This window comes from Montipora capricornis, chromosome 3 (assembly GCF_036669925.1).
Source record: "Montipora capricornis isolate CH-2021 chromosome 3, ASM3666992v2, whole genome shotgun sequence".
Taxonomy (NCBI): domain Eukaryota; kingdom Metazoa; phylum Cnidaria; class Anthozoa; order Scleractinia; family Acroporidae; genus Montipora; species Montipora capricornis.
The window spans coordinates 61,981,770-62,006,345 of NC_090885.1; the positions used below are offsets into that span (position 1 = coordinate 61,981,770).

Sequence of the window (24,576 nt, forward strand, 5' to 3'; positions counted from 1 at the left end):
GAGTGATCTTGATCCTTCAAGGATAAGGATCTTATAAGGACCTTTTTAGGAGTGAAGTGTATAAAATCCCTTAAGATCCTATGAGGTATTACGTACATGTACCCTGAAGCATCGTTAAGGAACCAAACTTTGAACATAAAAATAATCACGCTGTACACGAATCAATTAAAAAGAAAACGTTTATTCTGATGTAATCCATTGATTGTCGGAAATATCAGTAACAGATTACCTTGTTTGATGAACTCGTAATAGCTGCAGGCCGGGCCAGAAGCAATATGAAACAATATACTCTCGAAATATCAAAGAATTCGTGTCAGCACGTAATCCTTTTAAAAAATACCAGGGCTAAAATACAGAATTCAGGGTCACATCTAGAGACTCTAGTGACGAATCGGCTCGATCAGTATCTTTTCACATTCCTTTAAGGGTTAATTCTGCTATGATTTGTGCTCACTTTTTCTTTAAAGTACAGTCCGATGAATCGGAGGGTTGTAATCCTCCGCCATCTTGGATAAAACGCGAGAGATAAGACTGGAAACTAGTGAGCCATTTCCCTTTTGGTCAGCAGTCACCAACGATTGCTCCTCTGACAGTTCGGCGGTTTTTTTCTAAGTTTGAATCAACGAGCATAAATCTTATGATTCATGATTGTTTTGCCCTTTAAATACTGATTCAAAACGAGGAAATGCATACAGCAATCCAAGTACAAAGGTAGGCGCTAATTATAAGCAGATAATGTTTGAGTTGATGACTTATTGTCCTCAAAAATGACGATAGACTAAACCGGCTAACTCAACCAATTCAAATCTCTCGGGGTTAAGATTCTTTGTGTGTTTAATTTGCATGGCAATGAAGCATTCACATTTAAAATGATATGGTAATACTGGAACAAAACGTTTCATTTCGAAAAGATTTTAATTGCGTACAACATTGAGTTAGCCGAAATTCGAACTTTTCAAACTTCAATTCCCAAATAATTGGACATGTACAGGCAAGGATTATAATTCGGCTTACTTGCTCTAATCCTGTAAAAAATAGGTGAACCTTTAACGAGATTACTTACTAGTAATAAGGTTTACATCAAAAGAGTGGTTGTTGCAAATTATATGATTGGCAAAGGATCCCTTCGATTCTCTGTAAATGCTACGTGTCTGAGGTTCATAGCAATTTACAAATTAAAGGTTAGGTGACGCACATTTATTTCCACTTCCACGGCATGACTTGCGAGTACATGTGGAATTCATGATAATCAATATGAGTAATTTGCCCTTATGGCTTTGTTTTTCTTTCAGGATGCATAACTGCGAAATATTCAGAAAAAGTTCTCAAAAAGCAGCCTCAGCCGACAATAGCACCATATACTGAGTGAAGAAAAAAATTAGTAATAAAAAGATAGATAAAATGAAATAAATACAAATGTGTTAGGTAAAATCAAACGTTATTGTTGTAGTACATGTACTTGTACTTGTAATGTTTCTCTTTCGCTGTTTTTCTAGGCTACAATTTAAGGTTTTTGTCTTATTTTTAAGAAACATTTTCTCAATAAAAATGGCTGTTTGTGAAAATATTTTAAATATTCCCAGCCATATCTTCGATATTAATGAGTACTTGATAAAAACTGTATGAGTATCTATATTTTATCTCTATTGTTTCTATGATTATTAATATACATTCAAGTCATATTATAGGTAATTTTGAGAAATTGGTTTACTGTATGCAGCTAGACTTTTAATTGATGGATAACCATGCATGTGACCAAATAACTCCAAAAGCTACTATGATTGTCAGTTGAATAAGATGTGAGCAAAGTTGTCACAGAGTTTCAATGTTAAAACAACAATGTTGTCAAAGGCAACTTGATCCACATCAAGTCTGTGAAAAACAATAGTCAGTGCATCATTTGTTCAGGTTTGTTAGATTTTTATTGTATTCTTCCCATCCCTTTGACCCAGGAGTTAGTGCCAATTTTGGATAACAAGCCAGGGTGATAAGCCTTACCAAACTTCACTTGCATCTTACTCAAGTGAGAATCGTAGTGTGTGGCTGTTTTTCATTCAGTTCAATAAAGAATGCTAGCAAATAAAGTCGGATATTGATTTCCCATGATTCATCATTGTTATTTTACCTCAATCATACTTAGCATTATAACATAAATAGTTTACAGACAAATGAAGCATTTTATGTATTGAAGTTTCTCTTTTACAGAAAGAAAGCTCCTTTTTCCAGGTTAAATAAAAGAATTTGTACATCAAACTGCAGTCTAATAAGTGCAATTCAGGGTGAGAAGGTGGACAATAAAATTAATAATCTTGGCTAAGTTCCTGTAAAGTCCTAAATGATATTTAAACATAAACATCCTCAAGGATCTTGCAAATGATCTTGGCAAGGGTTTTTGAAGATCCTCAAGGATCTTGCACCAGCTCTTTGAAGATCCTTAAGGATCTTGGATATGGTTTTTGAAGATCCCCAAGGATCTTTGGTTGGTTCCTTCAACATCCTCAAGGATCTTTGATGATCTTCAAAGATCTTGGTCAGGATCTTTAAAAATCCTTGAGGATCTTGCACAGGATCTTGGACAGGATCTTCGAAGATCCTCAAGGATCTTGGACAGGATCTTCGAAGATCCTCAAGGATCCTTGAAGATCTTGGCAAGGATCTTTGAGGATCTTGGCAAGAAAGGCTAAGATCTTTAAGGATCTTTAAGGATCCTAGGTAGGATCCTTGAGGATTTGAGAAAAGATCCTGAGAAAGATCCTCAAAAAGATCTTTGAGGAGTCTTTAAGGATCTTCAAAGATCCTTCAAAGATTTTCACCAGGGGGTTTCAACCAAGTGGGCGCAAAAATAGCAACAAATAAACTTAGATCATCAACACAAGGTGAAACTTGTGAACATCAATAATACGTGGAAATTGGTAAGCATGATTGATAATATAATGATGATCGTGATCCACTTAAAACGAACAAAGAAGATGCATTGTACAGTACGTGTATCCCTTGCTTGCGTACTGCAATTTTATAGTTCAAAGTTATACTAAGGTCAAAATTATTCAAAATAATTGATTCTTAAATGAGGTAAATAAACTTCTTTGAATCTTACCTCGATTAACTCTCCTAGCCTTATACTAATTAAGCAAAACGAAAATGACTTTCGGCGTAAGCTTTAAGAAAACAAATACTCTGTCCAACCGACGGCTGTTAAATTCGAAATGGAACTCACCGAATTGCAATCTAACGAACCCTGCTTGTCAGCAGAATCACTTCTTTCGACAGTCGCACTACTATCCTGATGATCCTTTTCCATGTTCATTGATTTAGCTTACCATTTACTGGCCTCTATCCTTGAAGGAAAATGAAAACTAACCCTGCAATCTTCCGCCATGTTGGAATTTTATCTCGAGAGCTGGAAACGAAAGGTCACTAAAAGTCGATGGGGCCCTGGAGTTGTAACAATTTAATGCGCATTGGCTGTTCCCAAAATAGCAAGGAAAAAGTTAAGGATGGCCCCAAACGGTTTTTTTCACGAAACCACTTTGAACAATTTGGAGAGAATGTCTTATCAGAAGAATTAACTCTACAACACTGTTCACGTAATAGCAATTTTATGGTACGAAATAAAACATTTAATAAGATGCACTCATCAATGTGACGTAATAGGCTACCACAGAAACAAAAGAGTCATGTAAAAACGCCCTTTCTTTTGTCTTTAAACGCTTATATCTCAAAAACGAACTCAGGTACCCCCATTTTTTATTGCTGGAAAGTGATTTGCCACCCTGCGAGCAGAGCCTCTTTTACCGTAAGAAAAGGCTCTGCTTGCAGGATGGTGATTAGCAAGCTAAGATAAAACTCTCAACAAAGTTTAAAAAATCTCTCGAGCGGAAACCAATAAGCTCTTCGCATGACCGTGTCACGTAAGCATGTCAATCATAAAAAAAATGGTCGTGGTAAAAAATATATTCCAGAAATGGAAAGAGCGTAATGAAATTAGCATGTCAATATTGAGGCCACTGACATTTATGTGAGAGATTTAACAGTGATTGTAATCCTTAAAACATTTACGAAGATTTATATGGAAAACAGTTGCTGGATGGCAAGCTTTGCCATCCAGCACAGAATCTTCTTAAATTTTACAAACTTTCAAACCACTCTAAAATGACGCACTTAAACGTCAGTGGCCTCAAAATTGACATTCTCACTAATTTCATCACGCTCTTTCTATTTCTGGTATCTCTTTTGTACCACGACCATTTTTTTATGACTGACAAGATCACGTGACACAGTATGAAAAGGGCGTATTTAGGAGAGATCTTCCGTGCGTGTAACGCTGAAATGTGGCCTTAAAAAACAATTCCAGCCAATTGTTGCCATGGCCAATGATAAACTATGCAGGAGCTCATGACTTGCAGCTTAGAACTCACATTCTTCTGTTTGTTTTCGTTTTCTCAAAAAAACTATATTTAGAACGACTCCTCTCGCCAAATATTGATAACTTAGTCAATCAATATGAAATGTCTTCTATTTTCGATTAGGTAACAAGTGCATTAATTAATTTATTAATATAATCTGGAAATAACATTCTAAAAATTTATATTTTATAGATCTGAAAACACGATCACTCAAAGTAGGGGAAATAGTTGTCCTTTTCTTGTTGAGGCCTCATGGCTTATCCCCCATCTCGATCGTTGCAATCAATTATGCGCCATAGCCCAAGTTCCATGCCACGTTGAAATAGCCGGTCTTAATTGATTTAATCGCCAAACTTAATGTTCACTGAATTCATATTTTTTCGGGTAGTACAAAGGACAGTGTACTATAAACGATACACAAAGAAAAACACTTGGGGTGCCATTCCTACGCAACTTGCAGGATTTTCTCAGTGGATTAGTGGAGCAAACAATTAATAGTTTCTGGAACAAACAAGAAGAAAGATGGGGTTAGTTTCAGAAGAAACTTTGGTGCTGCGTCGGTACATGTGAAACAGAAAAAAAAAAAACCACCACAAGAAAGGCTTGTGTGCTGAATTTTCGAGCGTTCGCACTTCGTAAAAGCGTTCGCTCCCTCGCTTCGCTCTGACGAAGGGCTAACACTCGAAACGTCAGCTCACAAGTCATTCTCGCGATGGACAAGTCAAGTCAAGTCAAGCCGAGTCAATTTTTATTTTAACTCACACAAATATTATTTACAGAGAATTAATATTAAGACAATTTCATGATCTGAAAACAACGTAATCAGAGATAACTAAAATACAACAATTGTGCGAAAGATTGGGACACCTAAATAGTTCAGGGAACTAATTCAGTTGGTGATCCAATGGAAAATATAATTTGTATAATAAGGAATACAGTGCTGAAAGAACAATTTAGTATAAAAAGTATTATTTCGTGGACCAACTACTAACTATCTACCAACTCACTTCCAAAGAAATAATGTTACATACACAACTTAAGAATCAATAATAAACAATTATTGGATGAGGTTTTTGTGATATCCGGAATAATCAAGGTCGAGGTAAGTAATAATAATAATAATAATAATAATAATAATAATAATAATTGTTTTATTATACGTTGTTTTGAACAAAATGACGACAAACGCATTATCGCAGCGATCACAGTTTATTTTCAAACACATTGCTCTTGGAAATCATGCATTGCGCGCGCAACCTACAGATTATTCACTAATCTGTAGGTTGCGCTGTTTCTCAGAATTAACTGTATTAGCCAATGAAAAGACAGATGGTGACTACAATGTATAATAATACTGTTAATTTACCTTCATCGACTCATTCGATGAATTCAGATCAAACAAGAAGAAATCCTAGTCATCAATGTCTCCCTTCAATATTTGGCCGAAGAAACTCTTGGAATGAGTTTAAACATTGTCAGTGACGAAACGTTTTGCAACGTAAAGCTAGTGGTAATTAATACTCAAATTACGTCAATTAATTAAACTCAATCATGAAGTCACAATAAGGCTACGTGGTTAATTGAATTTCCAAATGAATGCCTTAATTCAATACGTGTTTTGACAAATAGAGTGAGAAACAAAATTATTTCATAAGATGTGCGGTTCGTTACTTTCTAAATTCAAAAACAAATCTAATAAGGTGCACCCTGTGTTAAGCACAGAATCGTTGACAACAAAACGGGTTAACGAAAGTCTATCAGAAGGAGAGGCAACTCTCGTGCGAGGATCGATACAAAGTGTCGAGGTTTTAGATGTGCCAAAAGGTGACATTTTGGAAGTCAGGCCTTATGATGGTGCCACAAAAGAGACGCAGTTTCGTTCGTCAACTGCTGAAAATAAAGAGAAGCAAACTGAGCCAGAGTTTGGAATCGTATCTGAGGGCGAAGCAGCATCAGTTATTGAAGAAACAAGTCAGGAACCAGATTTTGCGTCCAAAACTGAATGCAATACAGCTTCTAGCCTCCAAGAGAGCAAAATATTCTCTGTATCCTCTAATGTTTGCGTGTCAGCTGAGGATTTAAGTAGAGAGCAAATGGAATGTAAAATTAAATCATCTGTTAATATCGAAGAAGTGGAAAATGAGCCAGATGCGAAATCTGAGGCAAGAGACGCTGGTCTTGAAGATAGTAAAGCCAAACCATCCACCAGATCTGCGACTAAAGACAAAATGAAGAGTTCTGTCCCCAAAGAAAATCCTGCTGTGTCAAATTACAGTCCTGTTTTTAATGATAAGTTACCAGCTTGTTGCAGCCAGAAAAGGACTAAACCAGGTTCCACTTTCATGGCGCAATGCGAAAAAATAATCTCTGGGTCATTAGCTGTATGTAGATCAGCAGAAGACTTCAGAAGAAAACAAAAGGAATCAAAAGCTGATTTAGCTGCTGATATAGAACATGTGAAAACTGAGCAGAATGCAATTGGAGACGATCCAGAAGCTGGCCTCGCGGAGAATTCATCCATTCGATCCCACCGATATGGGAATGAATACGAAGAGCGTACTGGTCCTAAAGAAAATCATGCTGTGGGCGATGGTAGTCCTTTTTTTGAATATCGAGTACCAGTTTATCTCTGCGAAAAGACTACTAAACTAGATTCCGCATTTACAGCTGAATGTGACAAAATAATTCCTGGGTCTTTGAACGTGTGCGTATCAACTGAAGACATCAGTGAAGATAAAATGGAATCTGGAACTGAACTTGACGCTGATATGAAACAAACGGAAATTGAACAAGAGGCCAAACTTATAACTGGAGACAGTTCTAAAGCTGGCTTCAAAGCGAATTCATCGAGACTGTCCAATAGCTCTATTATTGTGTGCAAAGTTTTAACTGGCTCTAAAAAGAATTATAGTGATCCGGATTGCAGTTCCGATCCTGAATGCCAATCAGCCGCTTGTCTCAAAGAGGAGACAGCTGATCCAGATTCTGTATTTAAAGTTAAATTTGATTCGTCTAGGGGCTTAAAAGCGTCTAAGACTGGCCCAAATTTTGAATCAAGTTATGCAGCCGATTGCGACGTGGCGCAGACTGAACAAGTGGGTGTTAAGGTGTGTTTTGCGTGGTGTGAATCACAAGTTGGGCCCAAAGAATTAAAAACCGAATCTGATTCTGCATCACCATTTGAATGTGACTCAGCTACTGACTTTTACGGGAAGCAATCTAATCGAGATTTTCCCTTAGCATCTGGACATGACATGGCTTCTGACCTGCAACAGAAGACAACCGAACCAGCTGGGGAATCTACAACTGAAGGCAATCCAATTCCATGGTCTCTAGAGAAAGACACTGTTTCAGTTTTTCAGCCTGTAGATATTATCAAGTCAACCAGTAGCGTGACAGCAAAGCATACGTTCGAAGATTGCAATTATGTGTTCAAAAGAGCGTGTCCTTCCGTTTTTGGTGACAAGGAACGTGAGCCACACTTTTTGTATACCATTGAGGGCAAGTCGGAAGTAGACATCTTTAAGAACGAAACTGATGTCGAGAAATCTGTGGTTAATATCACACTGGTAAATTCACTGGCAGAAGATCAAACCTACCCGGGTTACATATCTGTTTCTGAATGTGAACCAGACGCTAATCTTACAAAGATGGACACTGAACAAAAATCCGTATCTGCAGCTAAAAATGATTCAGTTGAAGAAGAGAATACAGGACAATTTTGTGGCTTCATCACTGCGGATAAATCAGTTTCTGATTCAGCAAAGTTGGAAATTGGATCAGAGGCAGTTCAACCAAAACTTGAAAGCATCGATCATTCACCCCTAGTAAAAAAGACACAGACGGGTCTTGAACCAGACGCAAGTTGCTTGGATGAATTTCTATTGCCTTCTGTATCCGAAGTGAAGAGTCCTAAACTTGATACCAAAGCTGGCTTCCGCTTTCCTTTTGTTGCCGAGATTGCAGCACATTACGATTCATTAAATGAACTCGTAGAAGACAAAGACCAAACTGGGAAAGTTTTTGGGAATATAATTTCAGGGCAGGCCGTTTGCGATTCTGCTGAAGAGAAAAATGGACCTGCGCTCAATCTTGAAGGTATAGGACACTTCCAACCGGTAGAAACCACCCAGGTAATTTCTGAACTAGACATTAGGTGCTTGGGTAGATTTGCATCGCCTCCTCCCATCAAATTGAGAAAACCTGGATTAGATTCCAAGCCTCAGTCTAATGACCCCTCAATTGACGAGATTGCTGAGAAAAATCCTGGACCAGATACCCAGTTGGACGTAAGATGTGAATTAAAAGCTGAGGTACAAGTTATTAACCGTCTTTTCAATGCCGTCCCACTGGAAAGGCCAGCGGGCGAAAAGAACATTATAGAAATACAGCTACAAGGAGTGTCTAGCACCAAAGAAACGTCTAGCAGCGAAAACAGCGGCAGCTATGGAGAGAAAAGACCAGCCCATGGTAATAGCTTTCAATCAGCAAATCAGAGCATGATAGCCGCAGCTCAAAATGAACCATATCCACCCTCCTCGGAACCTCCGGTAGAGAGGAAGCTGGACATGGATAACAGAGCAAGGTTGGAAAGCGATCAGCATAACCAAGCAACTGACTCTCAAGTCAGTCGACAAACTGAGATAGAGAAATGTGTCGAAGAGACGAACATCGATATTCAGCAGGCAGAAAAGGAAGTTCCGGATCACGCTTCGACGTCGCTACGCCATGACGAATCAGCAGTCGCTTCTGAGAACCAAGAGGTCTTATTTGCACTGGCGAGAAAGGAACTTGAAGAAAGGATAATAAAGGTAGGAACAAATCGATGAGGCGCGCGTCATCTGCAAACAAAAGCTCTTGGTTTTGTTTTATAAGTATCGGACATCGGGCTGTCATGTGGGAAGTCGTGAGTTCGACTCCGGCAGGACCAACACTCTGGGTCTTAAAATAACTTACTGTAGGAGAAAGTGCTTCCTTTGTAATTACATCTGCAAATTGTTCGACTTCCAAGTCTTCTTGGATGAGGACTGTAAACCGGAGGTCCCGTCTCATAGCCCTTGTTGGAAATTTAATAGTATGACCTTATCTGGACGGGGGCATCTTTCACTTTCTAAAATCAATTGTAAACTGCGCAACAAGTAGTCTGGCTAAGTACCCCATAAAACGTTGTAAATTAGTCCTGAAAATCCCCGAGGAGAGAGACTAATAGATTCACTTCATCTCTACGCGTACACCTGGGCACCCCTAGCGTGAGCTTGCTCTATCTGAAATTATATGCTTCTTTAGAACATCGTTAATGTTAAATGTGATTATTCCTTGAGGGAACCCATTTTGAAGGAGGAGATTTCGTATATTATTGTGTTAAAGAACTAAGAATTTAAAATATAATTGGTCATGCGACCCTCATGAAAATGACTTATCCCGTACTTCTTCGACCTGTAGCATCCTTCGTTATCAGGGCTGGGTGCATTGTTTCTGTCGTATAATCTATTGCTTTCGGCGTTCTCCAATCCCAGACCGCTTCTGGAAAGCTACAGGGTCTCTCATGAAAATGGCTTGAAAAACATTAGGCTCGATTACCAGCCGCTGTTTCGGGAAAGGAGCCCGCGCTCATCTCCGAAGAAGACTGGAATCGAGAGAGTTGCGGAAATCGAGCCTAGAAAAAACATTTCTGATTGGTTGACAAAATGGCGCGAGAATTTTGAACCAATCACTGATTGAAGTAATGCAAAGCTAATGCAATTCGCTAGCTAATTTCGACACTCAATTGAAAACCGCTCTAAGAGTAGTGATCGGGTAATAATGATAATGATGACGATGACGATGACGATGACGATGACGACAGAAGAATTTGTTTAAAGTCTTTAGCTTGTGCACCGAAAACACAACTTGAAGTAACTCTCTTCCCTCACCCCACCCCATCTCATCGAACCTTTCTATCGGACAAAATATCCACTTCCAAATTCCTAAATTTTCCGTTTTGTCGTATCGGGCTTATTATATTGACGAACCTTTAAAAATTTAGGAGGGAAAATCTGGGCCCTATTTTCAGGAGAATGTATATTCCATTTGATAATAACGGCACCCGGAATTGCTTTGCTCCTTAGCTGACCACAAATAAGCATCATGCAGATCACGAGTTTCTTGACGCTAATAAAGAGTTGTTGCTGTTGAAGGCACGAGAAGAGCTGGAAAAGAGACTTTTAGAGGTTAGCCTTGCCTTTCATTTACCTGGGTTTCTTACATAAACCGTATTTGCAAATTGTGTAGCATAAGAATACAAAACACTTGCGCAAAGCGTACAAAGCTATTTGTCTTGTGATATTCACTTTTTAGAGACAGAATTAGCCGCATTTACATGAAATGGCTACTGATTGGCTGCTGCTTGTCACGATACTGACGCAGGAAAGTTTCCTTGCTCTAACTAGTAATTTCTTTTAAGCCGTTTCTCTTATAATTGTAGTCACAAGCAGTGGCAAACGCCTTGGGACACTCGTCCTTTTAAGTGGGTTTTCTTACTTAGTTTGAATAATTTTCCCCTCCCCCAACGCACAACAATAGTAAACAGACATTTCCTAGTCTATTTCAGTATTAACGGGTGGGGGGGGGGGGGGGGAAATTCTATTTTGAAGCTTTTAGTGGAATTTTGACCGTTATACTTAGTTGATGACGTCCGAGAGGTTTTCAGGCCCATCCTGGCGTAAGAGTTTTAACTACTTTTGCCACTGATTGTAACAGTCAGGCAGTGAGCTATAATGAAAACTTTATTTTTTTCAAAAACGCTTATTTCATCCTGACATTTGACGTTTGCCGCAAACGCGAGGTTAAATCTCTTTGTTATTCCACTTTTCCGACCAATGACCAAAACAGTCATTGTTTCATCACCTAATAAACATCTGGGTCCGGTTGCTTAAAGCCTTGTTAGCACTAACCCTTGGTTAAAACGTATAGTTTTTACGGTTTTCCATGGTACTTAATACTGGTTAGCGCTGACCATGCCTCGAGCAACCTGGGCCTGTAGCCTGTTTCTGAAAAGCTCCGAAAACATTTCGGGCCTCAAGAGCAATTTTTGAAACTAAGAGAGGATCGCAATAGGAGTGTTGACGAACAAATGCAAAAACAACGAAAAGTGAGAGTACGAATTAGATTTACCCTGGATTTTCATCGTGTAAAGGATTTGTTCGTCACCACTCCTGTTGCAATTGTCACCTAATGACCTGGGAAATTTTTTTATCTTTAAACTAAGATCTGCCAGGAGTTATTTTTAGGAACAGGTTTTTACCGCGAAAAGTAACATATTTTCCTTGTCGCTGAGATTCCTCTGTTTTGATTGGCTTTTACAACAGTGGGCGTGCTAAATCTCCCAAGGGAGGTGTTCTATAATAAAACTAATGGGGAGGGAGCTAGATGCTCCACTTAATGAGATCCTGGATCTGCTTATTTTGAAAAAATTGATCTTTGAACATGTTTTTAAGCCAAAAGAAAACAAAATAACTGCAAAGTGTCATGACGTGAAAGATTTACGTTTAAGTTTTGAAGATATGTCACTCGAAATGCGCCCGAAAATTTTCGGGAAATGTCCCGTGAGTTAATTACATCAATAATGATAAAAGGTGACGTCACGTGTTTTTCGATGCCGTTGTCATTGCCTAGCTTACACACAACACGTAAAAATGTATAAGTCCTAGAGTAGTACATAAAACGCTATCCCTGGTGCATTTTTCCAATCTTTGACTGTATTTTTTGGAAATTTTTTTATTTCCTATGAAATATTTAAAAAAACATAAACAGGATTTGACGGGGGATTTTCAAAAATTTCGACAAAGGTTTCAAAGTTTTCGATTTCTGTTCCTATAAACCAGAAATTTTAAACAGGAAAAACAGGAAAAATTTTCAACCAAACTAGTGTTTTCAGTTTTTGCTTTTAGTTCAATTTATGGAGAGTTTTGTCGAAAAACTTGAAAATCTCCTCAAATCTTGTTTAATTTTTTCCACTATTTCACAGAAAAAAAAAATTAAATACGTTTTCAAAAACATTAATCAAATATTGGAAACTTTTCTATGAAATATTGGAAAAACTGGAGCAAGGAGAGCGCTTTATGTGCTACTTACTAGCAATCTTAAGGCCCGTTTACACAGGCGATTTTTGTAGCAGAAACTTAACGCAAATTTTAGGGCCGTTTATACGAGAGAAAATAAGTCGCGGCTAACTGTGGCCGCGGCTTACGTAAGCCGCGAACACCCCGTATAAATGGTACAAAATCTACGTTTACGGCTTTCTCAAGCCGCGGCTTATCCTGGCCGGGGAGTTTATACTCGTATAAATAGTTCCTTTCGCGGCTTACGTAAGCCGCGGCTTATTTTCTCTCGTATAAACGGCCCTTTTGTCGCGCTCAAGTGTAAACCGGGTGCAATTTCAATGCGGTTTTACAGCGATTTGACGCCGCCATAAACCTCGATTTGGGTGCATGGAACTCACGGAATCGAAACAAGGTATCCTTGTACGGCAGTATCGCTACAGCGCAGGTGCATACGCTATGTTTTCAAAGCGGCTATTTTTGCCTTGACCCACCTGGTGTTTTAATTTTTAAAGTGAGCATACGTCTAGACACAATTTAATAAAAAAAATAGAAAATAGAAACATAAACACCGGGAAACGAGTCTTTGGCCTTCCATCTTTGCCTTCAATTACCGCTTGCATTGCCGCCGGCCTCTTGTCGTGCCGTTTATAATCTACACAACTGGTGTTAAACCGAATGGATCATTTTGCAAAAAGTCAGTCAGTGCAGCTACTTCATTGTAATTCCACGAATGACTTTTTGGTCGATTTTTTACCGCCATGAAGCTGCGTGACAAAACCTTCCTAGGGGTTTCTTGTGATTCAACATTGAAAAATCGCAGCAAAATTGCATTAAGGACGGTGTCTACTATTGTTATTGCGCATACATTCTGCGCATCTCGAGATACTCGGATTTCCTATCGGTGATGCTTACTAATACTGGGATATTTTTCCGCGGTTTAAAACTATCCGGAGAAAGTAGATCTTAGTAAGTACTCTTGGTATCCAAAAAGAAAACTGAGGGTAACCATGCATTTTTGAGAGATACTTAAGCTTCAATTTGAGAAAGAACGCCATACATTGCTTTGTATTTTAAAGCTTTTTATAAATATTATTCATGAATTATCTTTGAAAAATGCGTGGTTACCCCCAGTTTTCTTTTTGGATTTCAATAACACTTGTTAAGATCTACAGTTCCTGCACAATCATAAACCGGGGCAAAAATATCTTTAATTAATAGGCACCGTCCTTAAGTTTTGAGAAAGTTCAAAGCCTTTTCGATATCGTGTGATTTTTATATTGCAACTTGAGCGCAACAAAAATCGCATGTGTCAACTGGCTTTTACGTCCGCTAAATAAGTGGCGTTTTGTTCATTGTTGCCTTACTGCGATTTTCACAATTCTGTGGAATCTCATCTTCAAGCGCTAACGGCCAAACTGCGTTTTGGCTTGCATCAATTAAACTGCCGACGCCAAGCCGAGAGCTGGCCCGAAACCACAACTAACCTACCAATCAGCATTGTTGGTCCCCTCGATATATTCGTTCATTCGAACTCGACGCCGATGGAAAGCGATAGTATCTGCACGAATCTTTTTACTGGAGAACCTCTAAAAAATATCATAATGGTAGTCGAGCTGTGAACTAATCAAAACTCCTATTTGCTTTCCAGTGGTCGAGTCGATCTTTCCAGCTACGTTCGGAAATTTGATTGATGGAAGCCAAAACGCAGTTTGGCGCTCAGCGCTTAAAGGTGATAATTCCTCAGAATTAAAAAATCGAAGTAACAAAAGAACGAAATACACTTACAAATAGCAACTTCATGCGTCTGTGATTGTTTCCAGTGTTTAATCTTGCATAAACCCTTAGCATAACTGTCGTGTCATAGCGGGGTAAGAATGATTTTATGTTTTTTCCAATTGGGTAGGTGGCAGCATCTCCAGATGGAAGCCTTGTCCACGAAAAGCAAAAGCCAACGTTCTCCAACAATACAGAAGCAGTGCTTGGACCTGCTTGTAAGAAAAAGAAGAAGATAACTGCATTCCGTAGGGGTTCAATGCCAGACAATAAATTGAAGTGCTTTGTTTTAGCAAAAAGCAAAAACTTCATGGCGTTTAAAATATTTAGTGCAAGAAGAGACAAGCGAACTATCGTTCTATCCGCCAGGCTTCCTTTTAAGTTTCGCAAGTTTGATATGTCTCCGTCTTTAACTGCTGAACAATTAAACGCGAAAATGCAGCGAGCACAGGAGAACAGGCTTAGAGAACTGGAACGAATACGACTTCGCGCGCGCAAATCGGCGCAATTGCGCGGGAGAAAAAAGGACACTAATCAGAAAGATGATGTCTGAACGACACACGATATACGAGTCTACATCCTGCCAGGACGACAGGGAGGTTTGTGACATTTGAATTCACAGTGGCATATGCTAATGAGATAATGGTACGTTTCTATTGAAAGATCATAAAAGCTTGGAAACCATTTCCAGACAGTGGAAAGACGACCAAAATGTTGCTTAAGATTGTCGCGACACAAACTATTTTTAAGCTCCAAAGACTATTACAGTATTTGAAATGGGTGAAGGATTAGAAGTCTTAACGTGGCTTTTATGCAATCTATAGGACTGAAATAATGATTAGAAAGAAGTGGAGAGAGAATTCCACTGCAAGAAATATTTTAATCAGAACCTCATGGCTTGGAGGAAACGCACAACACAGAACATTTAACGTGATAGCTGATCTGAATATAGACACCTTGAGGAAACGATGACTTCAGGGGCCGATAAGGTAGTTGTAGACTTCCCGATTAAATACGTCTTCCAAGTAGCGATGCCTCATCCTCTTTACGATGTGTGAAATGGCCTCCATCTAACATATGATGAAGCAGGACTTGTCTAAAGGCGACAACAGGGAATGCGGTCCAGAGTCGCACAAAGCAGAGGAGGGGGGTGGGGGGAGGGAAGGAAGAAATGCAGATAAAAGGAAATTTGCTTGGCTTCTTGAAGTCAATATGAGGAGTAGTATAGCTCAGGTGTCAATAGAAACGATATTTCAGAAATCTCTGTTAGTGTACAATAGTCCACTGTCAGATGTGTGACTTCTCTCTCTCCCCTCACAAACTTTTCAGAGACGGCTCGACGAAGGAATAATCTGCCACCATGTGTGCATTAACGTCAGATCGTGAGACGCTTAGCTAGGTTGCATGTTTGTGGTTTTTCAAACAAACGATGGGTTTAAGGGACGGGGATTAAGATGTTTCACTGTCCGGAACGGACAATAACCGCTAGTGATTTACATATGTAGCTAAGAAAGATAAAAGATGTTTGATAAAAAATGCCACCGTCAGTTTCCAAAATCCCTCAAAAAAATATGAGGTTTATTGTTAATTTAAATAGAAGAAAATTAAAGCAGTTATAAAAAATGACTGATTTGAAAAATTAGTGACGAGGGCTTTTATGGGATGTAAAGTACAAAAGCAAGTGGAGAGAGAGAGAGAGAGAGAGAGAGAGAGAGAGAGAGAGAGAGAGAGAGAGAGAGAGAGCTCACGTTATTTTGGTCTCATAAGGGACTTTAAGATCTTCGACGCGATCGTTAACGAGAACGCCACATAACAACAATATCAGTTGTCGAAAGAGGAAAAAATTACCACGCTGCACCTGCGGAACGAATTTAAGCACATATTCGTTCGGTACTCTACACAACAATTTAATGACATAAAATCAAGGAATCTGAGGTTTTGGCCACAACGCGAGCATACAAATTTGAATCTTTCATTCTCTATATTTTTACTATGAAACCGCAGTGAAAGCGCTCATTAAAATACTTCGCCCACATTGTACGACGTGAGCGAGATGGACTAATGGCCAAAAACGTACGATAGTGCAAAGTTTTCTTCGACATCTCCGTCGTAAATATTAAAGTCCCTACAGTCTAACATGCTCTGAGTCATCAGGCCTTAATGTGGTTCTTACTTAAACGAGAATTCTGAGAGAGTAAACAAAAAGTCAATCTCCGCGCTTCTGTATGTTGATTTTGCTCTTGCTAAAAGAGATAATATTTGCCCAGGTAAATTTACAGGCCGTGTGCTTCTTACTCGGTCCATTATAAGAGAATTCCGAGACAAGGAGCGACAAGTTGGAAACTGCCTCGTGAAAAAAAGAAGTCTGTGAGATTTTTATTGTATCTCTTGGCGGTTGAATGGAGCTTGAAAGCACAAAACGATCGACGTCGAGAGGGCAATGCGAGGAAGAGTAAGCAAGGATGAAGACGGTGGCTACTAGAACGCCACGAAACAATAAGCTACCGAAAAAAACAATGTTTTTGCTATTCCCGCAAGTGCATTAAACCTTGAGGTTCATTTCATGCCTGGTCTCGTACTGACAACGAACGCTGTGAATTGAAAAAAGTTAAGGTTATGTGGAGGACACGAGCAATTGTCGATAAATTTTCAATTCTCATACCATTCATACCAATTTTATTCCTCATTTTTCATGCCGAATGACTCGGAGTGATAGCAAGTTTATTACAACTACGGGAAATTATACTTTTAGGCAACGTCCCCGTAGCCGTCGTCGTTTCCCCTGGTAGCTTGAACTCCCTTTTCTCCCTACTGTAAAACACAATGTAACACCTGCTTAATTGACCAATCATGGCGCACGTATTGTCTGAGAGATACAATAAAAAAAAATGGAACGTTCAAAAACTGTGCGCGCTTGATAACACCAGTCCCGCGATAATTGATTGCGCATATTTCAAGTTTTGATCGATTTTCAAATGTTGTGTTTTGCCTGTTCTTCAGTTTTTCTAAAAAAATCAACATGTTACCTTTAACCCCCGTCACCCAGAGACAATACAGCCAAAACTTTTTGACCAACTAGCCGGCTGTCTGGTGATATTTTTGAGGCAGAAAACTGTTGGCAGGCAAGCCAAATCTTGTTACCATAAAACGACTCATTGGTCGGGAAAGTCGTGAAGTCATACCTTCTATTTTCGGTTACGGTCGATGCCGACCGTACGAAGCTGCATGGACTAAATATAAGTACAGTTGAAGTCACAAAGTCATTCGTAGAAACCAATATACAGCCTGAAGTCAAAATTGGCACCTGCCACTAAAACTGAAGACCGAGATTAGTTCACGGGCGGCAAAATCTCTTTCTAAATATAAAATTCCTCAAAGAAAGTATGTTTTTTTAAAACTAAGAGACTCAGAATTTTACAGAAACGTCACGTGTGATGTAATTTCGATTATCACGAATGGTTCTCTTAGAAAGGAATTCCCTTTTGAATTAAAAGAAATAATAGGTTGAAGAAAACTACTCAATTTTAAATCCATTCAATCTCTCTTGCCTCAAGGACGCATCCCGTCGAAAACTTTGAAAGTTCCCTAAAATTTGATCATTTTTTCTGCTCGTCAGCAACTGGGGAGAAAAATATGTTTAGATGATCGCGAGCACCTGCTTGCAATAAGCTAACGTGTAATATTCAATGATATTGAACGCCGAACAACCTATCCTAAATTTAAATTGTAAGCTTGACAGCCTTTACAAACAAAATGGTAAAAAAATATGCCTTGGGTTTTATTTCATTCGCTGGTTGCACTCAGATCTATTTATCGGAAGATAATTGCATTATTAACCGAATAAAGTCTATATGGTGTCATGTGTTTGAAACTACAGTTAACAAATTGTGATTAACGAGCACCCGGATAAAGTTTCGTTTTATTTTCAACGGTAATGTAGAGCTTTTCATATTCCATCGCAAAAATTGTTCAAGCGTTCAAACATCCATAACATTCGATATGAAATCAAGAATTGCATCACAATAAAAGCTTTAACACCGGTACCAAACGTTTTTACAACCCTTGCAAGCGACGTTAGCAATATCACTCGTGTAAATTATCATGACAACGACACACCCACCTTACATGACGTGTCTATCATTTTAAACCTTGTTTTTCGAATTCAAATGAAAATTTAAAATTTTTAAAGTCATTCGCAATATTTCAGGGGCTTGAAAATACACCGGAAGGATTGAAGATTGCCAATATACGAAACGAAAGATTTTAAATGTTAATGAAGCTTCAAAATACCGGTTAGCATTCGATACTCGTTGGTCTTCCAAAAGGAGTCATACGGGGCGCTTAAGTGAGGCCCTCCTAGGGCTTTTACGGAATAAGAGAACATGGCTAATTTGAACTGGGGAACAGGGAACAATGTCAAAGTTTTCTAGGGAACAAGGGAACAAAAACAATGTTGACCAATTTTAGGGATCTAAAAGCTGGGAAAAAGTTTGAAAGTAATTTGGGGAACAGGGGAACACAAGCAAATATTTAAAGGGAACAAGAAAACAAGGACCCCCTCTGGTAGGGCTTGAGTAACCCACGAATACAAATTTTGTTTTCGTTGTTTTCGCTAACAAATGACTTTTATAGAATTAAAGGAATAAAAGATTTTGTACGACTTTTTGTTAAGTGCTGATAGTTTTTCGGTCTGCAGCGCGTCGGTCGAAGCCCAAATCTCGTAAAAAAAGTTCACTTCTGCGACTGCCGCGAAACATTGACAGTGCCTGAAAGTGAGGGTTTCTTTTTCTTTCTCTGAAAACAAGTGCAATTTACGAATGACACGCATATTCAAACACACGGTCATAGCAGTAACAATTGGCGAATTTCAGCTGTAACGTTCCGAATAAATAAATTTATATCCACTCCAAATAATTGTAGGTTCCTTACGTAAGGCATAGACGGTAATACTATTGTTTCAAATTTTCTTTCGGACGTTATAACTTGAGGTTGCTGTTTACCATGACCATACCGAAACTGGCTTGTAAAAATACATAATGAATTCGGAACGTTAGTGGAATCGATTTTAAGACCTAAGCTCCGACAAAACATATTATTTTGAATTAATGGTATAATAACAAAACCGTAGGGAGTTAGTAAGATCCAATAAAACCCCCGATGGGACGTCGGTGATCGATTACAAAGATGGACCCTTGTCACATAAAACCATTTTGTTGACGAAACACACAGTGAAACGAAAACAATTATGCAATAGCTATTGAGTGTCTTGAGACGAACTGGTGGTTGTCTATCATGATTTAAATAAACAAACCTTGGTTCTGTCAGGCATGAACGAGCTCTAGCGGAACGTTTCACAATCATTAAAACCGCGAAGACTCCAAGCAAGATTCCTACAAAGCCAGAAGATGAATCATGACACGCTGCGCTGTCGTGTTTCAGATAAATAAAATCTACGCAAGTCAAAGTTTGGAGTAACACATTTGCGGACGTGAAGGCGGCCTTTCAATGAGACAAGAAAGCCTTCGCATACAAAGTCTCTGACAGAGGTCCGGTAATAAAGACAGCTTAGGTAATTATTAGCTTGCAACCAATAGGCGGGCCTATTGCTTTATACGGCGCTTATTACACCCTAGTGAGGCCCAAATAAATATTTTCAAGAGCAAATGTTTCAGTATATTTGCATTTTTATAGCAGCGCAACGGGTCCAGTCAGCGATTTTCCCCCCGAAGAGCTATAAAGTTGAAAGAAAAAAATAAACCCCACATGTTCATAGCAACAAATCGCGCAGATACGGAATCAGTTTATGCCAAGAATTTTTCTTTTATCTGAACTCAAGGTGGATTTGTCAGCAGATTTTATGATAACTCGGAAAATTAAAGCCCGTCATTGCAGGTGTTGCCGAGTTATTTTCATATGTGCAGTTTATAAATTATTCAATATGTTTGCAGGTTTCCCAAGTTAAGGAAGTTTGATTGGCTGAAAAGCGCATCATCCGAAATCAACACAATGCGAGATCTGCTCGAAGTCCCCCACGACATAAGACTGTTAAAAGATTATGCGCTCACTGGGTTTTCCATAAGATGAGACAGTACAAAGGAACACTTATCAGTAGTACAGAGTTTAGCTTGGGTGAAGATCTGTTCCCAAATCGCGGCAAATATCCTCTTTTTAAAAAACACATTTCGGTATTGCTGTGACCTAAACACATCTTTCATAATAACGCGAATTCGAAGCGATGCCGAGGGCTTTTCTGTTGAAGAGAGATTTTGAGGATAAAAATTATTTCAGCGAAGGAAAGCTGACTTTTATCCAGCAAGGTTAGTATTTCTTCCAACCTGTAATTGAAATCTTTTTAAGTGTTTGCTGGACTTGGTTAATTCGAATTGTCTCAAAATAAAGTGAGTTCCTATATAAACATGTCATAGTTCACTTTCTTATTAGAGCTGTGTGTTCATTTTAAAATTTTATCGAATTTTTAGTGGAAGAGTATCATTCCGAATCACCGTGTATGTTTTTAATTTGCAGATGAAAAAAAATCGACGACTGGTGATGATTTTCCAGGGACCGGACGAAGCAAGAGCCAGGCAAAAGCGAAGAAAAAAGATACTGGTGATGCGGAAATCTTCAGATCGTTTCAGAAGAATAAAAAGTTGTCTTACCCAGCTGAAGTGAGGATTGACGGGAGCGTTAATGACATCGGAAAGATTCTAAGGTTTGCTGATGATTTCATTAATAATGAAAAGAAAATGTCGGGGCGAAATACTCAAACAGGCAATCTTCACGAGGTGGATCACACTGCCGATCATAGAATTCTTCCAGAAAAGAGCCCGTTACAGGCACAGGGAAAAGTTGGAAACGCGTCAGAGGCAATCGGAGAGACGCTGGCGTCTAATTTAAAACGGTTGACATCTCACGCAAACAGAAAATACTCACAATTGAATAAAGCAAATGAGCTTAGTGCCACAGGCGTAAAAAATCGATCCGACAAGGCGACTGTTCACAAATGTAACCAGTGTGGCAAAGTTTTTAAAACGAAATACACTCTTTCAATCCACTTGAAAATGCCCGATCACACTCAAAGCCGGCCGTTTGTGTGCAACGTTTGTGGGAAGGGGTTTCGCCTGTCCAGCACGCTTTGCCGCCACAAGATCATCCACACTGAGAAAAAACCACACAAGTGCGAAGAATGTGGTAAGAGTTTCAATCGCTCGTCTACATTAAAGACGCATCTACGCACACACAGTGACAAGAAAGCTTTCATTTGCGACATCTGCGGCAAAGGTTTTCACCAAAAGGGGAACCTTCGCAATCACATAATGATTCATACGGGAGAAAAGCCGTTCAGATGCAACCAGTGCAATCGGGCATTCAACAAGATGTCGAATTTGAAATTTCACATGCACACCCACTCGGATAATCTGCCGTACCACTGTAGAACATGCAGAAAACGCTTTGCGAAAAAGGCCGAATTGAAGGAACACGTAGAAGAGGCGCATTGAGGAAGCTAGTCAACCCGAACTTAACCTATTGCAAGGCAAAGAGAAACTCGACGACTTTATTGTCAGAGAAACAGTCACGTTTCCTTCGATCGATCCCCTCAATTTAAACTCCTTTGGCAAACCTCAGTCTTGTATTTACTAACTTTTACGCCTTTTAAAAACTCAAGATCAGTTTGCACAAGTCAAGTACGAGGGAATTTGTAAATTTATCCGCACGCCAAAGAATCCACAAATAACTATTAACATATTTTCTTAAAAAATTAAATATTTGCACTTGGTTTTAACTCCATAATTAACAATTATCACAGAGCTAAGAGTTGACGGAGAAGATAGACATTTCAGTTCATTAATATTCAAAGTTTATGAGATATTTGTTACTTGCACTTTAGCTTCTCTTCGTTTATGCTTTGTACATTGCCTACCTTTCCTTAATTCATCAAATACGACAAAGCGATCATTTCGAGGCGACTAAGGCCACTTTTTTGAAACCAGCTCTATGAGAAATTCCCTTTTACCGTCATAAATTCACACCTAATTTTATTGCTTTCCTTCAAATCCATAAATGTACAGTGAATATAAATTGTATTGTATGGTACTCAAGTCAAGAGTACATTAAACAAGATCATTTTAAATCTGTAGTTGTTTGTTCCTTTAATTTCTGTCCACAGTTAATTTTCAAGTTTATTTCTTAACAAGAATTGCGAGAAAAATTCGCTTCTTTTCTTGGTCAAATTGACTTCTGGGTTCATCAAACGAATTAAGGTTTAAAGATCAAGCCATAAATCGTTTCTTTCTTTTTTGTTCAAATCCGTTAAAATAACAAGAACAGGTGAATCTTCTCCGCAACACAATGGGTTCAGTGACAATTCCGGAAAGTTGTTTCGAAAACACGCTGCGCCTTCAATTGTTTAAGTTCTCCAGAGATGATTAACCTTTGAAAGTTCATTAGAGCTCGCACGCTCCCAAAAGTGTCTCCCAACCGGTGGTGGAATATACTGATAATAGAAATTTTCGTGTGCAATACTTAATGTGCTTAACTATTACCACCCGTTGGACCAGTTGATTACTTGTTTTCTCTCAGAAGAGGTGGAATACATTAAATTGGTTGGGGACTTCCTCTGAGATAATTATGGGAGGAGCAAAATGAATTACGCAAGCGCGCCAACGCAATTAAAAACGCCGCTGGGAGCGTTCAAATCACGCTGTTTTCCTTTTCTCCGACTTGACTGACCATGAAAGGGTCGAGCAAATATAGCAAGCAATGTCGATGGAAGCATGAAAGCCGCCGGTACATCTTTCAATAAGCGAAAATAAGTTTGGGTTTAAATTAGAAGAACCCATGTGGAATTCTAAGACTTTTGCGGAAGTTAACGCAATTAATCCTTGAAAAGACTAATCTGAAGTGATTTTATAAGAGAGGTAGAACGGACATTTTTGATTCGAAGATCGACATTTCTTCATAGCAAATCCAAGAGATTTTTTTACGCAACTTGAGTACTGGAAGAAAATACTTTGGATTTTAATGCCTTCGTAAATTTATGCCAAAGTCCCGCATAAGAAAAGTGCACAAAGTTTTAATCCTCGAGAAAGAACATCGATTTAAGTGAATATTTATTTATCAATCGTTCGGGGTCGATAAATTATTTAAAAGCTAAGGACAATAAAATTGATTTCGTTCATACAAAGCTCTAAAGATAACTTAGAAGACTATTATTCAATACACGAACTTATAACTTCCGCGATTTTCAACAACTTGAAGGCAAACGCCTTTACAGCAGTATATTAAATTCTTAGACGATTTCAAATAATTCGCCAAAATATTACGGACGAGTTTGATAAGAGAGGAAATCCGAGGAATTGAACCGTCCACGGAATGAAGATTTAGCAAAAAACTACGTCCAACTGCGTGTTTCAATTTTCTTTGAGGTCGTTAAAATTCAAAGCAATTAAGCTGAAAATGTATACCTTCACAAAAGAGAGTTATCGGAGGTGAGCAAAAAAATGTATGATTTAGAAAGAAAGCGTTAAAGCGCCTTGGGTAGCGTTAAAGAAAATTGAGATGAATATGTAGCAAATAAAAACGATGTGTCACGGTTAGCACGAAAATGGCTTGATCCACGAATACCACTCTCTTTGGCAACGACAGCGTTCCATTTTTCGCTTTATAAAGGAGACCAGGTCGGAATTTTAACTTAGTCCCTTAAAAATTGAAAAGAGGAAGAAATGCTTTGGTCTTGTGCAAGTCTTATAGGAGAACAGAAAACAATCCACCATCGAAGCCACTTTAAGACAGTTGGTAGTTTTCTATAGCGCTCATAAAGTTGAATTGAATAGCAAACATAATGGGACATTATTTTGATTAGAAAAGAACAACAAACCCTTGTGATGTACATAAGCTTTTTTTATGTTTTTGTTAATTTATAAGTTGTTCTTGTGACAACCGCAGCTTTCGTACTGTTCATTGAAGCATGCTGTTTGGTAATTTGTAAGGTGACTCGTGCATTTTGAGTCCAGCGCTAACACGCACACACCTAACAATGGCATGTCACCTTGATGTTTCCGTACGAAAAGTTGCTTTCGCGAAAGATATATTCGTGAAGTGTAAAAATTCTCCTATAAACTTTCATTTTTAACCAATATACTTCGAGAAGAGTGGTATGCTTTTCTACTCGAGCGCTGGTTTCAGAAGTGTCCAGCAGCCGTATTTCCAATGCAAAATAAAGAAAATCCAAAGTTTCCAAGAACAACGACATTTCACCTGAACTGCACCACAGGGAATTGCTACATAATAAAAGTCAAACATTAGAAATGCTGCAA

At 38.7% G+C, this 24,576-nt stretch overlaps 2 protein-coding genes and 1 long non-coding RNA gene across 3 annotated transcripts in view; 1 reads left to right on the top strand and 2 right to left on the bottom strand.

The window, feature by feature from the left end:
- Nucleotides 1–3,395, bottom strand: part of LOC138043634 (erythroid differentiation-related factor 1-like) — a 38,027-nt gene extending 34,632 nt beyond the window's left edge. The window contains exon 1 of the mRNA XM_068889994.1: nucleotides 3,218–3,395. Within this exon, the coding sequence (XP_068746095.1) occupies nucleotides 3,218–3,307 (90 nt within the window). The 5' untranslated portion in view covers nucleotides 3,308–3,395. The remainder of the gene's footprint in view (nucleotides 1–3,217) is intronic.
- Nucleotides 3,396–4,202: 807 nt separating this feature from the next.
- Nucleotides 4,203–19,816, bottom strand: LOC138041540 (uncharacterized). Its single transcript, XR_011130852.1, has 3 exons — nucleotides 19,572–19,816; nucleotides 14,273–14,472; nucleotides 4,203–4,907 (listed from the first exon to the last, which is right to left on the bottom strand). It is a non-coding gene; the product is annotated as an uncharacterized lncRNA (long non-coding RNA).
- A 434-nt stretch (nucleotides 19,817–20,250) lies between these two features.
- LOC138041541 (fez family zinc finger protein 1-like) lies at nucleotides 20,251–22,391 on the top strand. Its single transcript, XM_068887281.1, has 2 exons — nucleotides 20,251–20,577; nucleotides 20,786–22,391. The coding sequence occupies exons 1-2, from the start codon at nucleotides 20,496–20,498 to the stop codon at nucleotides 21,757–21,759; spliced, it is 1,056 nt and encodes a 351-aa protein (XP_068743382.1). The 5' UTR covers nucleotides 20,251–20,495; the 3' UTR covers nucleotides 21,760–22,391.
- Nucleotides 22,392–24,576: the final 2,185 nt, after the last annotated feature.

What these genes read in the sequence shown, in the direction of transcription:
- LOC138041541 (XM_068887281.1), top strand. Translation starts at nt 20,496, where the DNA reads ATGCCGAGGGCTTTTCTGTTGAAGAGAGATTTTGAGGATAAAAATTAT. An exon ending in GCTGACTTTTATCCAGCAAG is followed by an intron (nt 20,578 to 20,785) that starts GTTAGTATTTCT and finishes TTTAATTTGCAG; the next exon opens with ATGAAAAAAAATCGACGACT.